The 17,528-nt window shown below is 42.6% G+C and overlaps 1 protein-coding gene across 1 annotated transcript in view; it reads right to left on the minus strand.

Moving 5' to 3' along the window:
- Positions 1–17,528, minus strand: part of ELP3 (elongator acetyltransferase complex subunit 3) — a 90,838-nt gene that overhangs the window by 36,692 nt on the left and 36,618 nt on the right. Inside the window, exons 9-10 of the mRNA XM_037042220.1 lie at positions 15,398–15,524; positions 9,205–9,398 (exon numbers count right to left, since the gene is read on the minus strand). Coding sequence (XP_036898115.1) covers positions 9,205–9,398; positions 15,398–15,524 — 321 coding nt within the window. The remainder of the gene's footprint in view (positions 1–9,204; positions 9,399–15,397; positions 15,525–17,528) is intronic.

The following is a 17,528-nucleotide window of genomic DNA, read 5'->3' on the forward strand; positions in this document are numbered from 1 at the left end:
CTAAAATTTGCAATGAGAGTAAACACTCTAAGGAGTAGGTTTTATCATATAGGGTTGTTAAGCATTAAGCAGACAGAAGAATTATCAGCAGGGCCCACTAGTAATTTGGGGGGCCCAATGCAAAATGAGAAGAGGGCCTCATGTTAAAAAATTATTAATAACCTTGAGATAGAGCACAGCATCAAGCCAAGTAGAAGTCCCTACTAAACTATACAGGTCGTGTGTCCCTGAAGGGGCTCTGTTATCACAGAGCACAAGTCAGTGAGTATCTGATAAAACAGGACTTTAAAACGATGCTGAAAGTTCATAAATGTCTTTAAATTTATGAACTACAAAAATACAACATGGCTCTAAGGGCCTCCGGCGGCGGCATGCCTGTAGTACACTAAATGGGAGCTTTTCCTCATTAAAGAACAGAGCCCTGGCTGATGTAGCTCAGTGGACTGAGCGCGGGCCTGCGAACCAGAGTGTTGTGGTTCGATTCCCAGTCAGGGCACATGCCTGGGTTGCAGGCCAGTTCCCAGCAGGGGATGCATGAAAGGCAACCATACATTGATATTTCTCTCCCTCTCTCCTTCCCTTCCCCTCTAAAATAAATAAATAAAAATCTTAAAAAAAAAAAAAAAAGAACAGAAATGTGGCAATCTCCACTTTCAGTGATGAAGTCTTTGTCACTGAAAATGAAGGAGGATAATTCTATATATGCAGAACATCTTCTGTGGGCAGAGCAGTGTGTATTAAGCAATCTGGAATATATAAAGATAAAAAGACAATGTTATAGTCTTCCAGAACTTCAAAACCCATGTGAGATTACTGGCCATATGAACTTGCTCCATCCATCTAGGGAGGAATGAAAATTATTTTTAGGTTTCTCAATTTGCTTCAATCTAGTTGCATTTCCTTGGCTTGAAGAAAAATTACATTTGATAATATTCACTTTTCTATTTCAACAGGTAGTACTTCTTTATTTAAAGTTTTATTTACTGATTTGAGAGAAATATTTATTGTCTCACATATTTATGTACTCTTGGCTGATTCTGGTTCGTGCCCTGACCAAAGATCAAACTCACGATTTGGTGCATCCAGACGATGCTCTCATCAACTGAGCTACCTGACCAGGGCTCAACAGGTAGTATTTCAATCTTAGTGGTGCTAATATTTGCAAACTGCTCAACAAAAAAACCCTTCAAAGTGACGTCTAGCGCTCTTTTGGCCTAGTGCGAAGTTCCTCACACTCCAGAAGCAGGTTTGGTGGCACACTGGTGTTACTTCTCTAACGCTCTGCAGGGATTTAAATCTCGTATTGAGGAGGCTGCTGCCAAACATCGGCGGGCAGCCACAATTTCAAGGGCTCTGCCGTGCGTCTGGGCAGGATCTCGCGGACTGCACCCTTCAGGCCAGCCCTGCAGACCATCTATTAGGGTGCTGCTTCATAAAAACACTGGTAAGATGTTACTGACTCAACTGTCATAACATTAAAAGTGTAAGTTAGTTAAGGGGGAAAAAAGAGGGAGCATGGGAAATGATCAATTAAAAATATCAGTAATCAATTAGTAAAATATAGTATTTAAGAAAAAAAAGTGTAAAATGTTGTATTTTCACTTGAAATATCTTCCCTTCTACTTTCCTTCCTCAGTTCCTCTCTCTTAATACCTGTCTAAAAAAGTTTCTAAAGTTTTATGAACACTACTTACAAATAGCCTACAACTGGTAGAAGCTGTCACAGGAGAAATAAAACAGCCAGATGTTCTGAAGGCACAAAACACAAAGACACATGATCTCCCTTTACTGTGGTTTAAGTAAAAATCAGAAATAAATCAACTGTAATTGTGAAAATTGCCTGGATGAAACACTCTAGAAGGTGGCTTTTCTCTTTCGCCAGTGGTTTCTACATTCTCAGAATTTCTTTAAACGTATAAAACTGAAGAGAGAAGAAATAAGGCGGAGTCGAAACCCTGCGATTCTCTTTCCTTAAATCGGAAGGTTTCTCAGCCACTGAACACTGTCTACACACCCTGCTCCTCCGGCGCAGATCCGTACACACGGCACTGTTTTACCAGAACACAGCCGGCAAACTGCCGCTGTACTATGTGAACATGGACATGGCTTTTTGGTTCCCTCATCTTCTTGTTTGTGCAGGAGGAGAAAACTCAAAGGCCCAAAAAGGAAAAGGGAAAATTTATGAAGCTTTTTTTTTGAGCTATTTCAATAAAAAGTGCATCTCCTTTTTGATCCAAATTCCAAGACTGGAAAATTATATATAAACAGACAACTGATATGAGAAGAAACACAAATAATAAGTTACATGGAAAAATGTTAATCCTTGTTGTAACTAAGGAAATGCAAATTAATACCCCTAGGTAAATGAAATAAAAAACATAATCATCTGTAGTGTTGTGGTAAAACCAGTAACTATTTATTTACCCTAACTTGGTATTATCCTTTTGGAAAATCCTATCAATAAACTTAGCAAAAATTAAAACATTCACTTATATTCCCCCTTTTCCAGAAATAATAAAAATAACAATAATAGTAAAGATGCTTAGATCTTTCATCAGGATCTGTTGGACTGCACTGCTCTAACGGAAACCTTTGACATAGTAACAGTTCTATGTACATGCATTTTGGCTGTACTGGAGGCCAGGAAGACTAAAAAATAAAAAACATGGAGGCAACTAACATTAGAGAACAGTTTACTGAATAAGACAAATTAAAATGCTAGACTACTATCTACATTAAAATTGTAACTATGGAGATTATTCTAAGTCTTTAACCAAAAATTGCCAATGTATAAAATGTATTTCTGTGTAAAGATGTATCCCAATTTTACAAGGATTTTTGGAAAAATAATGTAAGCCTGTTATGAATACATTGAAAGTGATTTTAAAGTAGCTTTATAGAGAAAATATTTCTTTGCTTATATCAATATAGTACTATATAGCTGGAAATTAAGAAAATATAAGTTCTGGATAATTAGTAACATTCTGCAGACTTCTGGAAAAAAGTATAAAATCACACTGTTAAAAAGAACTGCACACGGACTTATGAACAACTGAGGCTCACGCCTCAGCACTGCAAAGGTCTGCTCTGGAATTTCAGTGATTACTGACAACGAAAAGCAAGTCAATATAAACTAAATCTTCATCATTTTTATGCAGTAATATACAAAGAAAACAAATAAAAGTGGGTAGAAAGTAAGTAGCAGATTATAATTAATTTGAATAAATTCTTATGCAGGTATTCATAGTAATAGTTCAGTAATAGTAAATGCAAAACATAAAGTAACAACATAGCTCAAGAAATTCTGCCCATGCTTATAGAACAAATGCTGAATTAACATTAGTCCATCCACAGTAAGTTACATTAAGTTAATGTTACATTAACTTACACAGTAAGTTAGTAACATGAAGAAAGCCAGAATTCTAATGGAAACTTATATACCAAAATAACAGATGTATTAAAAACAACAAATATAAAAATAAGGTGGGAAAAATACCATAAAGATATTAATCTTTACACTAAAAAACCTAGAAAAGAGTCACAGTCAAAGTGAAGTAAATTATCTGTCCCAAAGCATGGAAATCTGACACCGAGCTGGACTCCACATGACTTGCTCCACCAAAGGCATTCACTGTGTCAGGACTGAGTCATCACTACCTTCAACGAACAAATGTCCTCAAACTCACCTGAGACATTGCTAATTCCACACTTCTATGGAGATTTTACCTCCTGCTTTACAGCGTGTATTCCATTAAGTGCTAATTCACCTGCAACGTGTAAAGTAACAGAGTGGCACTTTTGAATGTTAGGCCTGTGCTCGCCTGTCCCCTGGGAACCCGGTACATGACAAGCTGCTGCAGGAGAAACAGAAGGGCCAGCTGGGCCCCGGGATTAGCGCCAGTGGGGGCGGGGGGGGGGGGCCTGCTGCTGCCGGAGTCCCCAGAGAGCCAGGGGTAATGGGGCCACAACAGGAGAACTAAGCACGGGGAAGTCTCTCCAATCAGCCTCAAGGGGTTTCCATACTCACGCCTTTCTCACAGCTGTTTAGTGTGCATGTTCCTACTTCTTCCTGTCACGGCCTCTTCACAGTCTTTCTATACAGACTGTATTTGCTGCTCCCGTTTTCTCGAAATCCCCTCAGGATAGTGCCCACAGTGATATATCAGTCTAGAAAATTAAGCTTTTAATGTTATAGCAACGCTTCTGTTGCTTCTGACTCACTGATTACAGCAGAAAGTGCAAAGCTGAAAGCGAACGGGCGAAGGCAAGCTCTTCCTCTGACTGCCCGTGTGGTCTGCGCCTCGTTACCTAACTGATGTCTACGGCTGTGCAATTTCTGTCCTGTGATTCCTGTTGCTGTGCTGGGAGGTATTACCTTTCGGTTACCCTGTGATTTAAGTGCCTGACATTAAGCATTTTCATTGCAGTATGAATGCTTGACATTAAGTTTTTGATTGCCAAGGCGTCCATTTCAGAAGGCATCCGTCCTGAATAAATGCGTTAGCAGCTGTCGCAGCCACCAGCAAACCACCATGTGAGGACTGAGGTGCCCCACCCATGAAGTTCACTCTTCCAGAAAACCCTGGGTAACCTGGATAACTGACCATTTGAGTGACCCCATTTCTCCCTTCCTGTACCCTAACTCCCATTTTAGGCTTTAAATTAGCCAATGAAGAGTGAACCCGTAAAAACCTAGGCCCCACCCTCGACTCCTAATAAAGGCAGGGCTCCAGGTCTGTGCTCTCTCCCAACCCCGCAAACCTGCTGTGCCCGTGGGCTTGCCAGGCACCCTCCAGGACCATCATGAATCTTGCTTCTCACAGGGTTCCCTGACAACTTTGGTGAAGTGCCCCTTGCAGTCATGATAGAAAGCACAAGGGCTTGTCCCACAACTCCGTTGCCCCCCCCCCCCCCCCCTGGGTAAAGTCTGTGGGGGTCCGCCACAAGTAATCAGGCCAAGGACATGCCTCAGGCATTCCTGGCTGAGACCCACGGAACAGGGACACTGCCATGCTCTGCTGTCGGGAAGGGGTGTCTTCACTCTGCTCTGGCTGCCTGCGTCCATTAAATGCAAATAATCTTTTTTTTTTTTAAACATTTTATTCATTTATCTTTAGAGGGGAAGGGAAGGAGAGAGGAAGAGAAATATCAATGTATGGTTGCTTCTTGTGCATCCCCTGCTGGGAACTGGCCCCTGCAGGGAACTGGCCTGCAACCCAGGAATGTGCCCTGACTGGGAATCGAACCGTGATTGTCTGGTTCACAGGCCCACGCTCAATCCACTGAGCTACACCAGCCAGGGCTAAATGCAAATAATCTTTTTTTTGGTCTTTCCTAATAATGCTTACTGCATCTTTGTTTTCCACTATATTAATTTCCATTTTTTGAAACAATCTCAAAGTTACAGAAAAGTCCCATATGCAGTACAAATAACTGTTTCAAATATTTGAAAGTAAACTGAAACAAGATGTCCCAACACCACTGGAACACTTTGACTATTTCCCACAACAAGGACATTCTCTAACATAACCACACACGACCACCAAAATCAGAGGATTTGCACCCGACCACTGTCCAACCCCAGACTCCATTCGGGCCTCATCAGTGTCCCACTGATGCTCTTCACAGCAAAAGGAAGCAGTAGGAATATTGCGTTGTATTTAGCTGTCACGTCTCCTCAGCCCCCTTTCAAAGTGGAACCCTTTCCTTGACTCCCCTAATTTTGAAGATTATAGGCCATTTATTTTCTTAGAAAGTTCCCCAGTTTGCGTTTGTCTGGTGCCTCCTCGGGACTAGATTCAGAGTACGGAGTTCGGGCTGGTAACACAGAAGTGACAGCGCAGCCACCATGTGCACTAACCACAACTGCTGACATTCGCCCTGACTGGCCGCCAGGCTTCTCCAAGGTCAGGCTCCTCTTGTCCACATTGTAGTCAGCAGGCACACTGTGGGAGGCACTCTGAAACGAGGTGCAGCCAATCCCCACTACTTGTGGTAGTTATGTTCTACAAAGTCGCCCCGAACACTTACTGACTGAATGCCATAACACTGCTCCTGGAGGAAATATAGGGCTAGGTCACATTTTCATAAGCAGATGAATACATAACCCATGTTACAGTACGTACGTTTCTGCGTAAGGACACACCCACACACGCTAACAGTGGACTTGCAGCCAGTGGTGCTGTAACCATGGCTGAGCACATCTAACACACGTACTTTCTCATAAGGCGCAGCACGGCCTGCCTGCACACAGCACTACACAACTTCCATGACTACACCGAGGCCATTTTAACAGCGAAATCACCAAGAAACAGCACAAAGATGCAAGAAAGAAAATGTGACATTAAACAGACGGTGAAAAAAGGACACACACAGATGGTCCCCCCTGCCATCCAAAACACCACAAAGTACACTTTAATATTCTCCTTTTTTCACAGCTATAATTTCCTTTTCAGATAACAAAAAACCCAGCTCCCGTTATAGTTAATATTATGTACGTATTAGGTCATGCTCACTACATGAACCCTCTGTAAGCACCCTATGTTTTGTTGCCATCCTCTCCTCTGCTCCCTGGGCATCTCAGAGGCGCCCTCCTCACTGTCAGCTCGGGCATCCTGTGCCATCAGCCCTCTGTGGGAATGCCCACTTCGCCACATTTGGGCCGCAGCAGCTGCACCATCCCACTGCCCCCTCCACAGGAACACGCTTCTCACCCTGCTCTGGCCCCAGGGCTCCCTGCTTCTCCAAGTGACAGGCCTGCAAGGTTCAGCACCTCCCAATGTCTTGGACTCCACTCTGCCGAAAAGGTTGAAATAGGGGAAGGACAATGCAAACAATTCTGACAACTGAATTTTCTACTTAACTGTCTACTTAGTATTTTTAAGTGTATTTTAAAGTACAAAGATCATAGAGGGAATGTGGGTCCTTAAGTTGGACCAATAATTCAAAGAATTTAAGAAATCAATATGTTGTAGCAGAAGTATCGTCTCAATGTCCTTTGACCTGTAAGCAACTCCATTATTTTATAGCCTTGGTAATTCTCCTTTGGTTGACAATTCTGCTCTTCTCAGTGGGCATTATTTTATACTATTTCTAACGCAATTTTTGTGCTCAGTGAGTACTAGCTGCAACAATAGGCTGTACCTGCATTTTCGTCACCTTCTGACCTTGTACAGTAGCTCCCCCCTTATCTGAGGCTTTGGTTTCCTCAGTTTCAGGTACTGCTGGGAACACCCTGCCTGGTTTCAGAAGCTGTAACCCCCATGGCTAAGGCTGAGTAAAGGACCTTGGGACCATGAGCCACTAAGGAGACAAAGCTTATCTTCCTGGTAGGGGCGCCACCTCTGCCCCCTTTTACTTCACCCTGCTTGGCCCCGGGCGGATGACTGGTTAGCCAATGACAGGTAAGATTCCTCAGGGGAGGGACAACCTAAGATAGGCATGTTCATGAAGGGGCCTCAGGGAAGGACTTGGGGGACTACAGAAAAAAGGGGTGATGGGCCCTCAGCTTTGACATAGCCTGAGTCCTCTTTCTGTCTGCAAGAAGTCTCCTAATCTCTTGGCTTCCTGACTTCCTCTGTCTGACTTAAGCCTGAAACAATGCTGGAGGGCGGTGCAGCCCTGGGCAGAAAGGGCAGTTCCCCAGGCAACCTAAGAAAGAATCCTGTGAAACCTGCTTTGCTAAGAATGCCCTCAATTTTCTGATAAGGGTCCAAGCATGAAATGAGTTTGTTTCCCCAAGTTTTATAGCCCTTTAGCTAACTGACCCTGACTCAGAATAAGCCCTCACAGTTCTTTGTATGTTACCTAGTGTCTGATCATTACTGCCTGACAATGACTGATGAGCTTTACCTGTATTCCTGTGCAAATTGAACCCAATACAAGCCCACTGAGGAAAAGGCTCCTGGCCCTTCTGCTTTGAGAGTCCAGCCACCTTTCCTCCCCAAGCAGATCATGTCTTGGTAGACTTATTCTCATCTGTGGTGGACAGCTGTGGGGGGGCGGTCCTGTGGGCAGAGACCCCCCTCCCCGACACCTTACCTGTGGTCAACCTCCAAACAAAAATATTAAATGGAAAATTCCAGAAATAAACAATTTATAAGTTTTAAACTTTGTGACACTCACACCACACCCTTCCCCCCCAGGATGTGAATCATTCCTTTTTCGGGCACATCTTCAGTGCGCACGCTGCTCACTCACTAGTCACTTGCTGGCCATCTCGGTCATCAGACTGACTGTCACACTGTGGTGCTTGTGTTCAAGTAACCCTGGTTTTACTTAACAATGCCACATCCATGTAACTTTTATCACTGTATAGTGTTAAAATTGTTCTACTTACTATTAGTCATTGTTGTTAATCTCTTACTGTGCCTAATTTATAAACTAAAGTTCATGGTATGCATGTATAGAGAAAAACACAGTGTATGTAAGTTCAGTACTACCCTCGGTTTCAGCATCTGCTGTGGGGCTGGGACACACCCCCTGCTGGTAAAGGGAGACTGCTGTATCTGTAATACAGGACTCCAGGCAACTTGTCACAGGGTGGTGGAAATGTGCCTAATAGCCAGCAAATACAGGAATGGTTTTGTTCAAATTGTACATAAGTAGCTAATTTTATGGCTTCTAAATTTTTTCCCCAATGTTCTATTTCCAGTTTTTTTTTTTAAAGCCCCATAATTGCAAGGGAGACCTTAATTTCTCTCTACGAAAAAAACAGTTGCTTTCCTTCACGCCATGGGGAATATGTCGCTCTTCCCCTATAGCTCCATTAATATCTGCAAAGAATGATTGCTGGCACTCACTGCTTTATCTTCAGAGGCTCCAGAACAGGGTGACAGACACGTGCCACACTGCGCCTCTCCACTCACTCAGTGTGCACCGAGACTGAAGTAGGCCTGGAAAGGAAATCCTGCTCTGGATCACAAGCTCCTGGACCCAGGCACCATACCTACCACCTTCATGGCTCCACCTCCTGGATTATGAGCAAAGGAAAAGAGGAATCCATGAATAAATATGACTCTGGCAAAGCAGCTTGGACATAGTGCCCTTTCATCTCCATCCCTCTCTAGTTATGGTCGGCATTCCAGGTGTTCCTTTTTCAATTAAAAAAAATTCAAGTCCCTCCATATGAAATCAGACTACTCTCATTAGAAACTGGCAACAGGCAGTCACAGATTATTTCGGACATAACAGATAACACACTACCTCTGCACTCGGTACACTCGAGTCCATGGAGGCACCAGGGCAAGAATCCGAGCCACCAACTCGATCAGGTCACTAGGGGAGTAGCTCTTGTACCTCCCTGATTTCCACAGCTCATACAGCCCAGTTCCACGAATCACCAGTGTAGGGTAAAGTTTTAAACCATCAGGACGAAAAGCAGGGTTTTCAAAAAACTCCTGTGAATAGAGAACAGAAAATTCTCCATTAGCTGTGTGTAGAGATTACATGTGCAAGTTTCAAACCTGGTCCAGCTTCTCTCACATACCCACCTGGTCCTTCGACTGCCTTTCTCTCCTTCCCATCAAGGCAGGGGATGCAGACAGAATTTACTGTTCATACAGACTCACTGGAGCACAGCATATGTCTGCTGGACTCCAAAGTCCCCCTCCATCCAGCCTGTCTGCTGCTGCACCCTCACCTCACGCCAGTCTCACCACCTTGCCTTTCTGCAAAGGCAATTTCCTCTGCCTGGAAAGTTCACCAATTTTTCTTCATCTAGCTAATCTTCAGGCCTCAGCTTAAATGTCAGTTCTTCACAGAGGCCTTCCGGACCTTCAAATGTAAGCTGCCTCACTTAAAAAAAAATCCTACTGAATTGTATATTATTGCTTTTTTAACATCATCATACTGACAATTCGTCCAGTGCCCACCTTTACCTCTCAATTGTATCCTCTTTCAATAATGAATTATTTAAACTTTTAAAAAGCTGTGACAGAGATCATCATCTGGCCTGCAAACCTAGTATGTTTACTCTCTGGCCCTATGCAGAAAGTATACAGATCCCTGATTGTGACTGTTGTGTCCTCTGACCGACTGGCACCATTCCTAACCTGAGATACACGCTGCCCATTTATTCTGGACATGGAGCAATATGTCTAATCCATCTACTTTGATAGTCATTTCCTGCACGATATCATCCCCGCTGGCTGCCATATTTCTTTATTTGGGAGATAGCAAGAAGACATAAGGCATTCACCCTTCCATGACTTTGCACTGCTAATTTGTTCTAATCTTGATTTTGCATGATACATGATGAGGAGTGAAGGTGGACTCACACGGTTCCCTTTCACTCCCACGCTAGCATTAGCATCTCTTCAGCCAGCAGTGCTGTATCTTGTGAGCTGTAAAAAGGCTTTTTGTCTTGTGCTATACCATTCTTGCAGAGCCATCCATTGTTTAACTTGCTTTACAAAGAAAGATAACTGTAGAGTATTTGATCTCTCTCACCGATGAGTCATATTCTTAAAGTGCTGTATTCTTTGTGCACAATTTGGTCTTAAGCATATTCTTCTGTAATTGCACGTAATTTTCCTTGTAACATTTTTATATTGAAGACTCATCAGGTCTTTAATAAATATTCTATCGCCACCCATAATGATTGCATGTATGCAATCATTCTCATCCTAGTTTGAATCCATGTTGGAACATGGGATTTCAGAAAAGTACTTCTGTAAATCTCAGAGACAGATGCACTGACATGCTCCTTTAAAAACACTGAGAGATGAAACTGGTCCTGGACTTCTGGTTAAACATCAAGAATTAAAATTTGTTTCTTTTCCAAAACCATAGTAAAACAACAGGAAAGAATTATTTTTTTAAAAGTACAAACCTAGAAGAACAGAGAACATCAGAAGAGACAAGAGGGAAACAGGTGATGATGATAAATTCCTGAAAGCCAGAGAACAGATGGAAGACTGGCAAATGACTTTCCAAGTGAAGAGAACTGCAAATCAAGCACCTGTAAAGGGGGACAGACAGCAACGAAAGGCCAGCTCAGCCACACCACAGTCCCAGAAGTGTTCATAAATCACGAGCAACAAGAATGGGCCGGATGGAAGAGAGCACTGGGTCAAATCAGTCCAGGAAGGGACTGATCCCTCCCCTTGTCCCTTCCTACAGCAATTACCTGCCTATGTTTTCACTGGAGAAGCTGGAAAGCCGCTGGACTCTGAAGTCCCAGCCACAAAGGAAGGCCTGGGAGAGGATCAAGAGTGAAAACACGGAGCGTAAAGTGAAGGCCAGCACACGACTGGGGGACTCCCTGCCTGTAATTTTGTGACAGGAAGGTAGACAGTTCATCTCTGGATCAATTAAATGGCACTAGATAAGAGTTCAAGACACTGACATTTGGGATTTCCCAGATGAAAGGAGAACACATCACACGAACACCTTCAGTGAGGTGCATTAGCAGTGAGCCACACCGAGCCTGCAGTCTGACTTTTAAGACCCTCACTTTGCAAGTGTGACCACTTGGCTATGGACTATTAGAAACTTGAAGGCAGCCTGGGACATAAAAAGCAGATCAAAACAAAAAGAAAAAAAGGATGTGGAGGACAACTGAGGCATTGAATAAAGGGAAAGAACTTAAAAAAACCAACTCTAATTCCATCAGAAAGATAACAAAAGCTATACTGACCCATAAAAAAGGAACAGGATATTAGAGAAAATCACACAGCCAGAATACAGAAAGAACTCTTAGAAATTAAAACTACAATAAAAATAAAAAAATTAATAGGTAGGCTGAAAGATAAAGTTGAGCAAATAGTAAGAAAGCAAGAAAAGGGGCAAATAAAACTAGAAAATATTGTAAGATCAATTTGGGATAGCCAACATTTGCTTAACAGGTTTTAGAACGAGAACATAAAAAATGGAAGGGGGAAAATTCCTGTCCAGCTGGCTCATATCTGAGGATTCCACATGCACAGACTGAAAATATTCAGAAAAAATGTTACGTTGTTACTGATGCATACTGTGTAGTTAGGCCTACAATGGTTGCATCTGTACTGAACGTGTAGGGACTTTTTTCTTGTCAATATTCCCTAAACAATATAATGTAACTACTATTTTCATAGCATTTACACTGTGTTAGGTATTATAAGTAATCCAGAGATGATTCAAAGTATACGGGAGGATGTGTGTGTTAAATACAAATACCACCCCTTTTATACAATGGACTTGAGCATCTGTGGATTTTGTTATCCAGAGGGGTTCCTTGAATGAATCCCAAGAGTACCAAGGCACCACTGAAGTAAAAAAAGTTCCCTTGTGACAGGATCCTCCAATATCCAACACAATTTAAAAACTCTTGCCAAGATACACCACTGTAAATGTGCACTACATATGGGAAAAGAAAATTTCCTAAAACATTTGTGAAAAAAAAAACAGGCTTAAATACATTATAAGATTAAAGGATGAGAAACATGGGATTAAGAAAAAACATAGACTTGTTGGCTATCTGAATATCCTATTTGTGAGGCACCTGTTCAAGTTGTTTTGCCCATTTTCCTACTGGGCTTTCCTCCTGTTGGCTTTTTCTAACAGATATGCAGAAATTATTTTAAGGCAATTTATAAGTTAATTTTGCAGAGAATTTTCCTTTGGAGAGAAATCGGACTTCTCATTTGAGCTCTGTTTTGTCACTCATTTGCTAAGATGTAGTTAGAAAAGGCATACAATTGGCTCCTCTTCCCTGTGGGTTTCTCTACAAAGATTACAAACAAGCAGGTACATCTATTCACATGAGGGCTGTCTTTGCAGTATTATTACTGAACTCATCTTTAAGGCAGTCCCCCCTTCTCTACGGTTGTGATTTCCAGGGTTTCAGTTACCTGTGGCGTGAAATTTTAATGGTCTAAAAATATTAAATGGAAGATTCCACAAGTAAACAATTCATAAGCATTAGCCTGCCTGCCGTTCTGAGTGGTGGGATGATGTCTCTCGCCCAGACGGGGCTCCTCCCTTGTCTTGCACATCCCCTGTGCACACTACATACCCACTGGCCACTTGGTGGCCACTCAGCCCCCAGACCAACGGCCAGGAACTGCAGTGCTGTGTTCAGGTCACCCTCGTTTTACTGAATAACGGCTCCAAAGTGCAAGTGTGGTGATGCTGACAAGTCAGATGTACCAAGAAACTGTAAAATGCTTCCTTTATACGAAAAGATGGAAGTTCCTGGAAAGAAAAATAATCATACACTGAGGCTGCTAAAATCTACAGTAAGAATGAATCTTCTATCAGTGAAATTGTGAACAAGGAAAAGAAATTTGTACTATTTTGCTGTTGTGCCCCATACTGCAAAGGTTATGGCCACAGTGTGTGGTAAGTGCTTAGTGAAGATGGAAGAGGCACTAAAAGTTTGGGTAGAAGACATAAACAAAAAGACAGCGATGTGCTGTGCCAGAAAGCACTGAGCCTAAACAAAGACTCAGTGAAGATCCCTTAAAAATGAATAACTACAGTCATACGACTTTTATTATAGCATGCTGCTGTCCTGTTCTGTTTTTAGTTATTGTTAATCTCTCACTGGACCTAATTTATAAACTAAACTTCATCCTAGGTATGTATGTGTAAGAAAAACAAAGTACACACAGGGTCCAGCACTGCCCGCAGTTACAGGCAGTCAGGCAATGTGGGAAGGCGCCCCCTGTGGACACGGGAGACTACCGTATTTTAAAGACACTAAGGAAATGAGCACTTAGAGACTCGGCTACTTGCTACTGCTAGAAACATGGCATATTTTCTCCCAAAGGTACATGAAAGTTGGCTACACCACTGGTCCACCTAGGAGCTGCGTTAAAGGACGTGCGCTTCAGGTGCCTTTTAGGCTTGGGGTCTGAGTTCCCAGCTACTAACCACCGAGGACAGAGCCTGAAAACCCGCTACCCAGCCAATACAGGGGACCAGTCCCAGAGCCATCTGTGAATCAATGTTGTCTCATAAGTAGGCCTTGTAACTCAAAATAATAAACTCCTTAAAAGGAAAGAATTACTAACTTCACAAATAAGGCACAGTGAATTCCATACTTTATTAACAAAACAAAAGGTAAAGTATTTTTGTGGATGAAGATAACTTGCTAAGTATTTTCATCATCTTCTCCAAAAGGAAACCCCTAAGATACTTTCCTAACCTGAGAATCTGAAAAAAAGTTTTGACCAGTGTCATTTCCCAAGACAAAGCTAACACGAATTAAGTTAATATGTGATAGAGTAGAAAAAAATCCTCAAAACCCCCAGAATTAAGTGTCAAAATTCAAAAAGCAGAAAGGGTAGATGAAAACAGTATTTTCTTTCACTGATTAATGAAATTCTGGAAGAGAAAGGCAGTTCTAAGCTTAGATGCATCAGGAAAAAAACCATCAAGCAAACAAGCGATTTAAACAGGAACAAAAGTAAAAGGCCAAAGAGAGGTTGGCAAAAATATCTGTAACAAATATAAAGAACAATGAATCCAGAATGTCCTTCCCTAGGTGTTCACAGAAATTAATGTTAAAAACATTCAAACCCAATAGAGTAACTGGTCAGAGGGCACAAACACACAATTCTCAAAAGATAAATGAATTATAATTATTTACATATAAATATAAAAATCTGTTACTGTTGTTATAAGCTGCAAGTTGAAGTGGCACTTTTATCCATCACCTCAGCAAACATAAAAATATCTTATACAAGTATACACAGAAAATACAGAAACAGAAGGGAATTGTTTAGAGGACAGATAACCCTGCTGAAATGGGTGTAAACAGCTACAACTCTCTAAAACGCAAGTAATACGGTGAGATTTGCTTAGTACTTATACTATTACCTGATAATTCTACCCCAGGGAATTTATCCTAAAGAAATCAAATTATTTTGCATAATTTAATGCAAAATAGGCATAAAAGTGTTCACCTGTAGTGCTATTTATGATACAAAAAAACTGGTAGTGCCTTTGATTTTAAAAAAACCTGAATGTGATTAAGCAAAGTATGACATGTTTATTCTATGGAGATTAAGCAGATATTTGAATATGCTAACATTTTAACAGAGACCAGGCTATAACATGGGTAAATGCTTGTTACAATGCTAAGTGAAAAAGCTTTTGAAGTAACCACTTTCATGTATAACTGTGTATGTGTGTGTATGTGTGTGTGTGTGTGTGTGTGTGTTAACCACCACACACTCCCACAAAAAGCCTGAGCACAACATCCTAAAAGGGAATAAATTAAGATGTTAGGGTTTTACTAGGTGTTGGGGCTGTGCGTGGCCCCTCCTGCTCCAGTGCCTTTCCGCTATTCCACAACGAGAATGCATTGTTTCAACGTGGGAAAAATAACCAACGGTAAGTCATCAAAAGAGCAGAGAGGGAGCAGCAGCACGCAGAGGCGTTCCTCGTCAGGCTGGTTTAAGGGAACACTTACCGTGAACTGTTCGATGTCTCTCTCCAGGCCCACATTCGGCAGATCGGGCATCATATGAGCCACAACTTTGAAGCCAGAATCTTTGGCCAGGTGAAATGACTCACACACTGCCTTCACGGTGTGGCCCCTGCGGAGAGAAAACCCACTACGTGTGACACAAATCAATGGGCACCAAGGTTAACAGAGGATAAACAATGTCTGAGATGTGTAATGCAGACAGTGCAGCTGCGGGAAAACCTCAGAAAGTCATTTTTACATCTCTGCCTCTGAGAAGGTCTGGAAGTAAATAATGTTTTTTTTAAGCTTTTTTAAAAGTTGGTTTTAGAGAGAGAGAAAGGTAGGAGAAAGAGAGGAGAGAGAGAGAGAGAAACATCAATTTGTTTCATTTATTGATGCACTCACTGGTTGATTCTTGTATGTGCCCAAGCAGAGACTGAACTCACAACCATGGTGGCTCGGGACAATGCTCTAACCAACTGAGCTACTCAGCCAGGGCCTCATTTTTACTTGAGGTATTTCTCAAACTCCTTTATGCACCTACTCAAAGTTCTGACACTAAAATTATCTGGTTTAACATTATCAGGCAAAACAAGCTTACTAATGTAAATATCTAAGTGAAAAAACAGAATAATGAGCTCAAAAACCATGGAGAAGCAGTATCCTCTTACTTTCTCTCCTTTTCAAATCTTTTGAAATGAAAGAGAGCAAGAGAGGGAGGGAGGAAGAGAGGAGACACACAACACCCACGCACAAAACAGATTTCACTCTGGAGGGTTGGAGGGCCCTTAAAATAGTGGGAAGACAGAATGCCGTAGTGGGAAGACAGAATCACTCGGGGCCAGCTGGGTAAGTCATCTTCACGTGCTCATGCTCCATTCCCACAGGAAACAAGCCCCAGTGAGAGTCTAGGCAACTGGAGACCAAAGCCTAGAGTCAACCTTTCCCCAACCGTGTTCCTGTTCTCCGCAAGACAGTCCTGGAGACCGCGGACTCCATCTCAGGCTCTGGATGTTCTCATCCATTTCCAGGGCTTCACCTTCTAATCTCTTTCTGCTAAGAACTTCCCAACTGATATGACTATGCTAGGTCTCTCTCCTGATAACCACACCCAACTACCCAATACTCCAGGGTTGCACTGTGGAATACTGTAGTTCATTAGGGACATGTGGTTACTAAAGTTTACATTTAAATTAATTAAAATGAAAAAATCCAGGACTTCCGCCAAGATGGAGGCATCGGTGGAAACACTGTGCCTTCTCCCACAACCAAGTTTGAATACAACAAAGGTTTGGAGAACAAAGACACAGCCAAAGAACAGAAAATGGAATTATATGGAAGTCCGACAACAACGAACCATTCAACCGGGACAGGTAAGAGGGGCGGAGCCAGGAGCAGAGCAGGGTCGGGCAGGAAAGAGGCAGCCCGGATCCAGTCACAGTGTGGGACACACTGACCGCGGTCGCACATTCACGCACAGTGAATGCACCAAGCAGACCCCAGTGGGCGACCCAGTGGTGGAGGGCTGAGGGCGATGGCACATTCGTGTGCAGTGGGACGAAACTCGAGGGCCCGGGTGGCGGTGGCGGTGGCGGTGGCAGCTGCAGTGGCAGCAGCGGGAGGAGGCACACGGGATGCCATTGCTCCTCTTTGACTCCGCCCCCACGTACAGCGTCACAACCCAGCAACTGAGTTGCCCTGCTCTGGTGAACACCTAGGGCTCCGATCCTGATCCGTAACAGGCACGAACAGTCCAAAAGATGGCTCAAGAAGAACTCAAAGCCCCAGAGCCGATAACTCTAAGCGACCAACAGATTGCCAGGCTCTCAGAAGCCCAATTCAAGACACTGTTTATCAGGATGCTAACAAAACTGGTTGATTATAGTCACAAATTAGAGGAACATATGAAGGCTAAACTAATTGAAATGAAGGGAGATGTCCAGGAAACCAATAGCGATGGAAAGGAAACTGGGACTCAAATCAATGGAATGGACCAGAAGGAAGAACAAAACATCCAACCAGAAAGGAATGAAGAAATGAGAATTCAAAAAAATGAGGAGAGGCTTAGGAACCTCCAGGACATCTTTAAACGTTCCAACATCCGGATTATAGGGGTACCAGAAGGGGGAAAGAA

Source organism: Sturnira hondurensis, unplaced genomic scaffold (assembly GCF_014824575.4).
Source record: "Sturnira hondurensis isolate 20B ecotype Veracruz unplaced genomic scaffold, ASM1482457v3 Scaffold0003693, whole genome shotgun sequence".
NCBI classification, from domain to species: Eukaryota; Metazoa; Chordata; class Mammalia; order Chiroptera; family Phyllostomidae; genus Sturnira; species Sturnira hondurensis.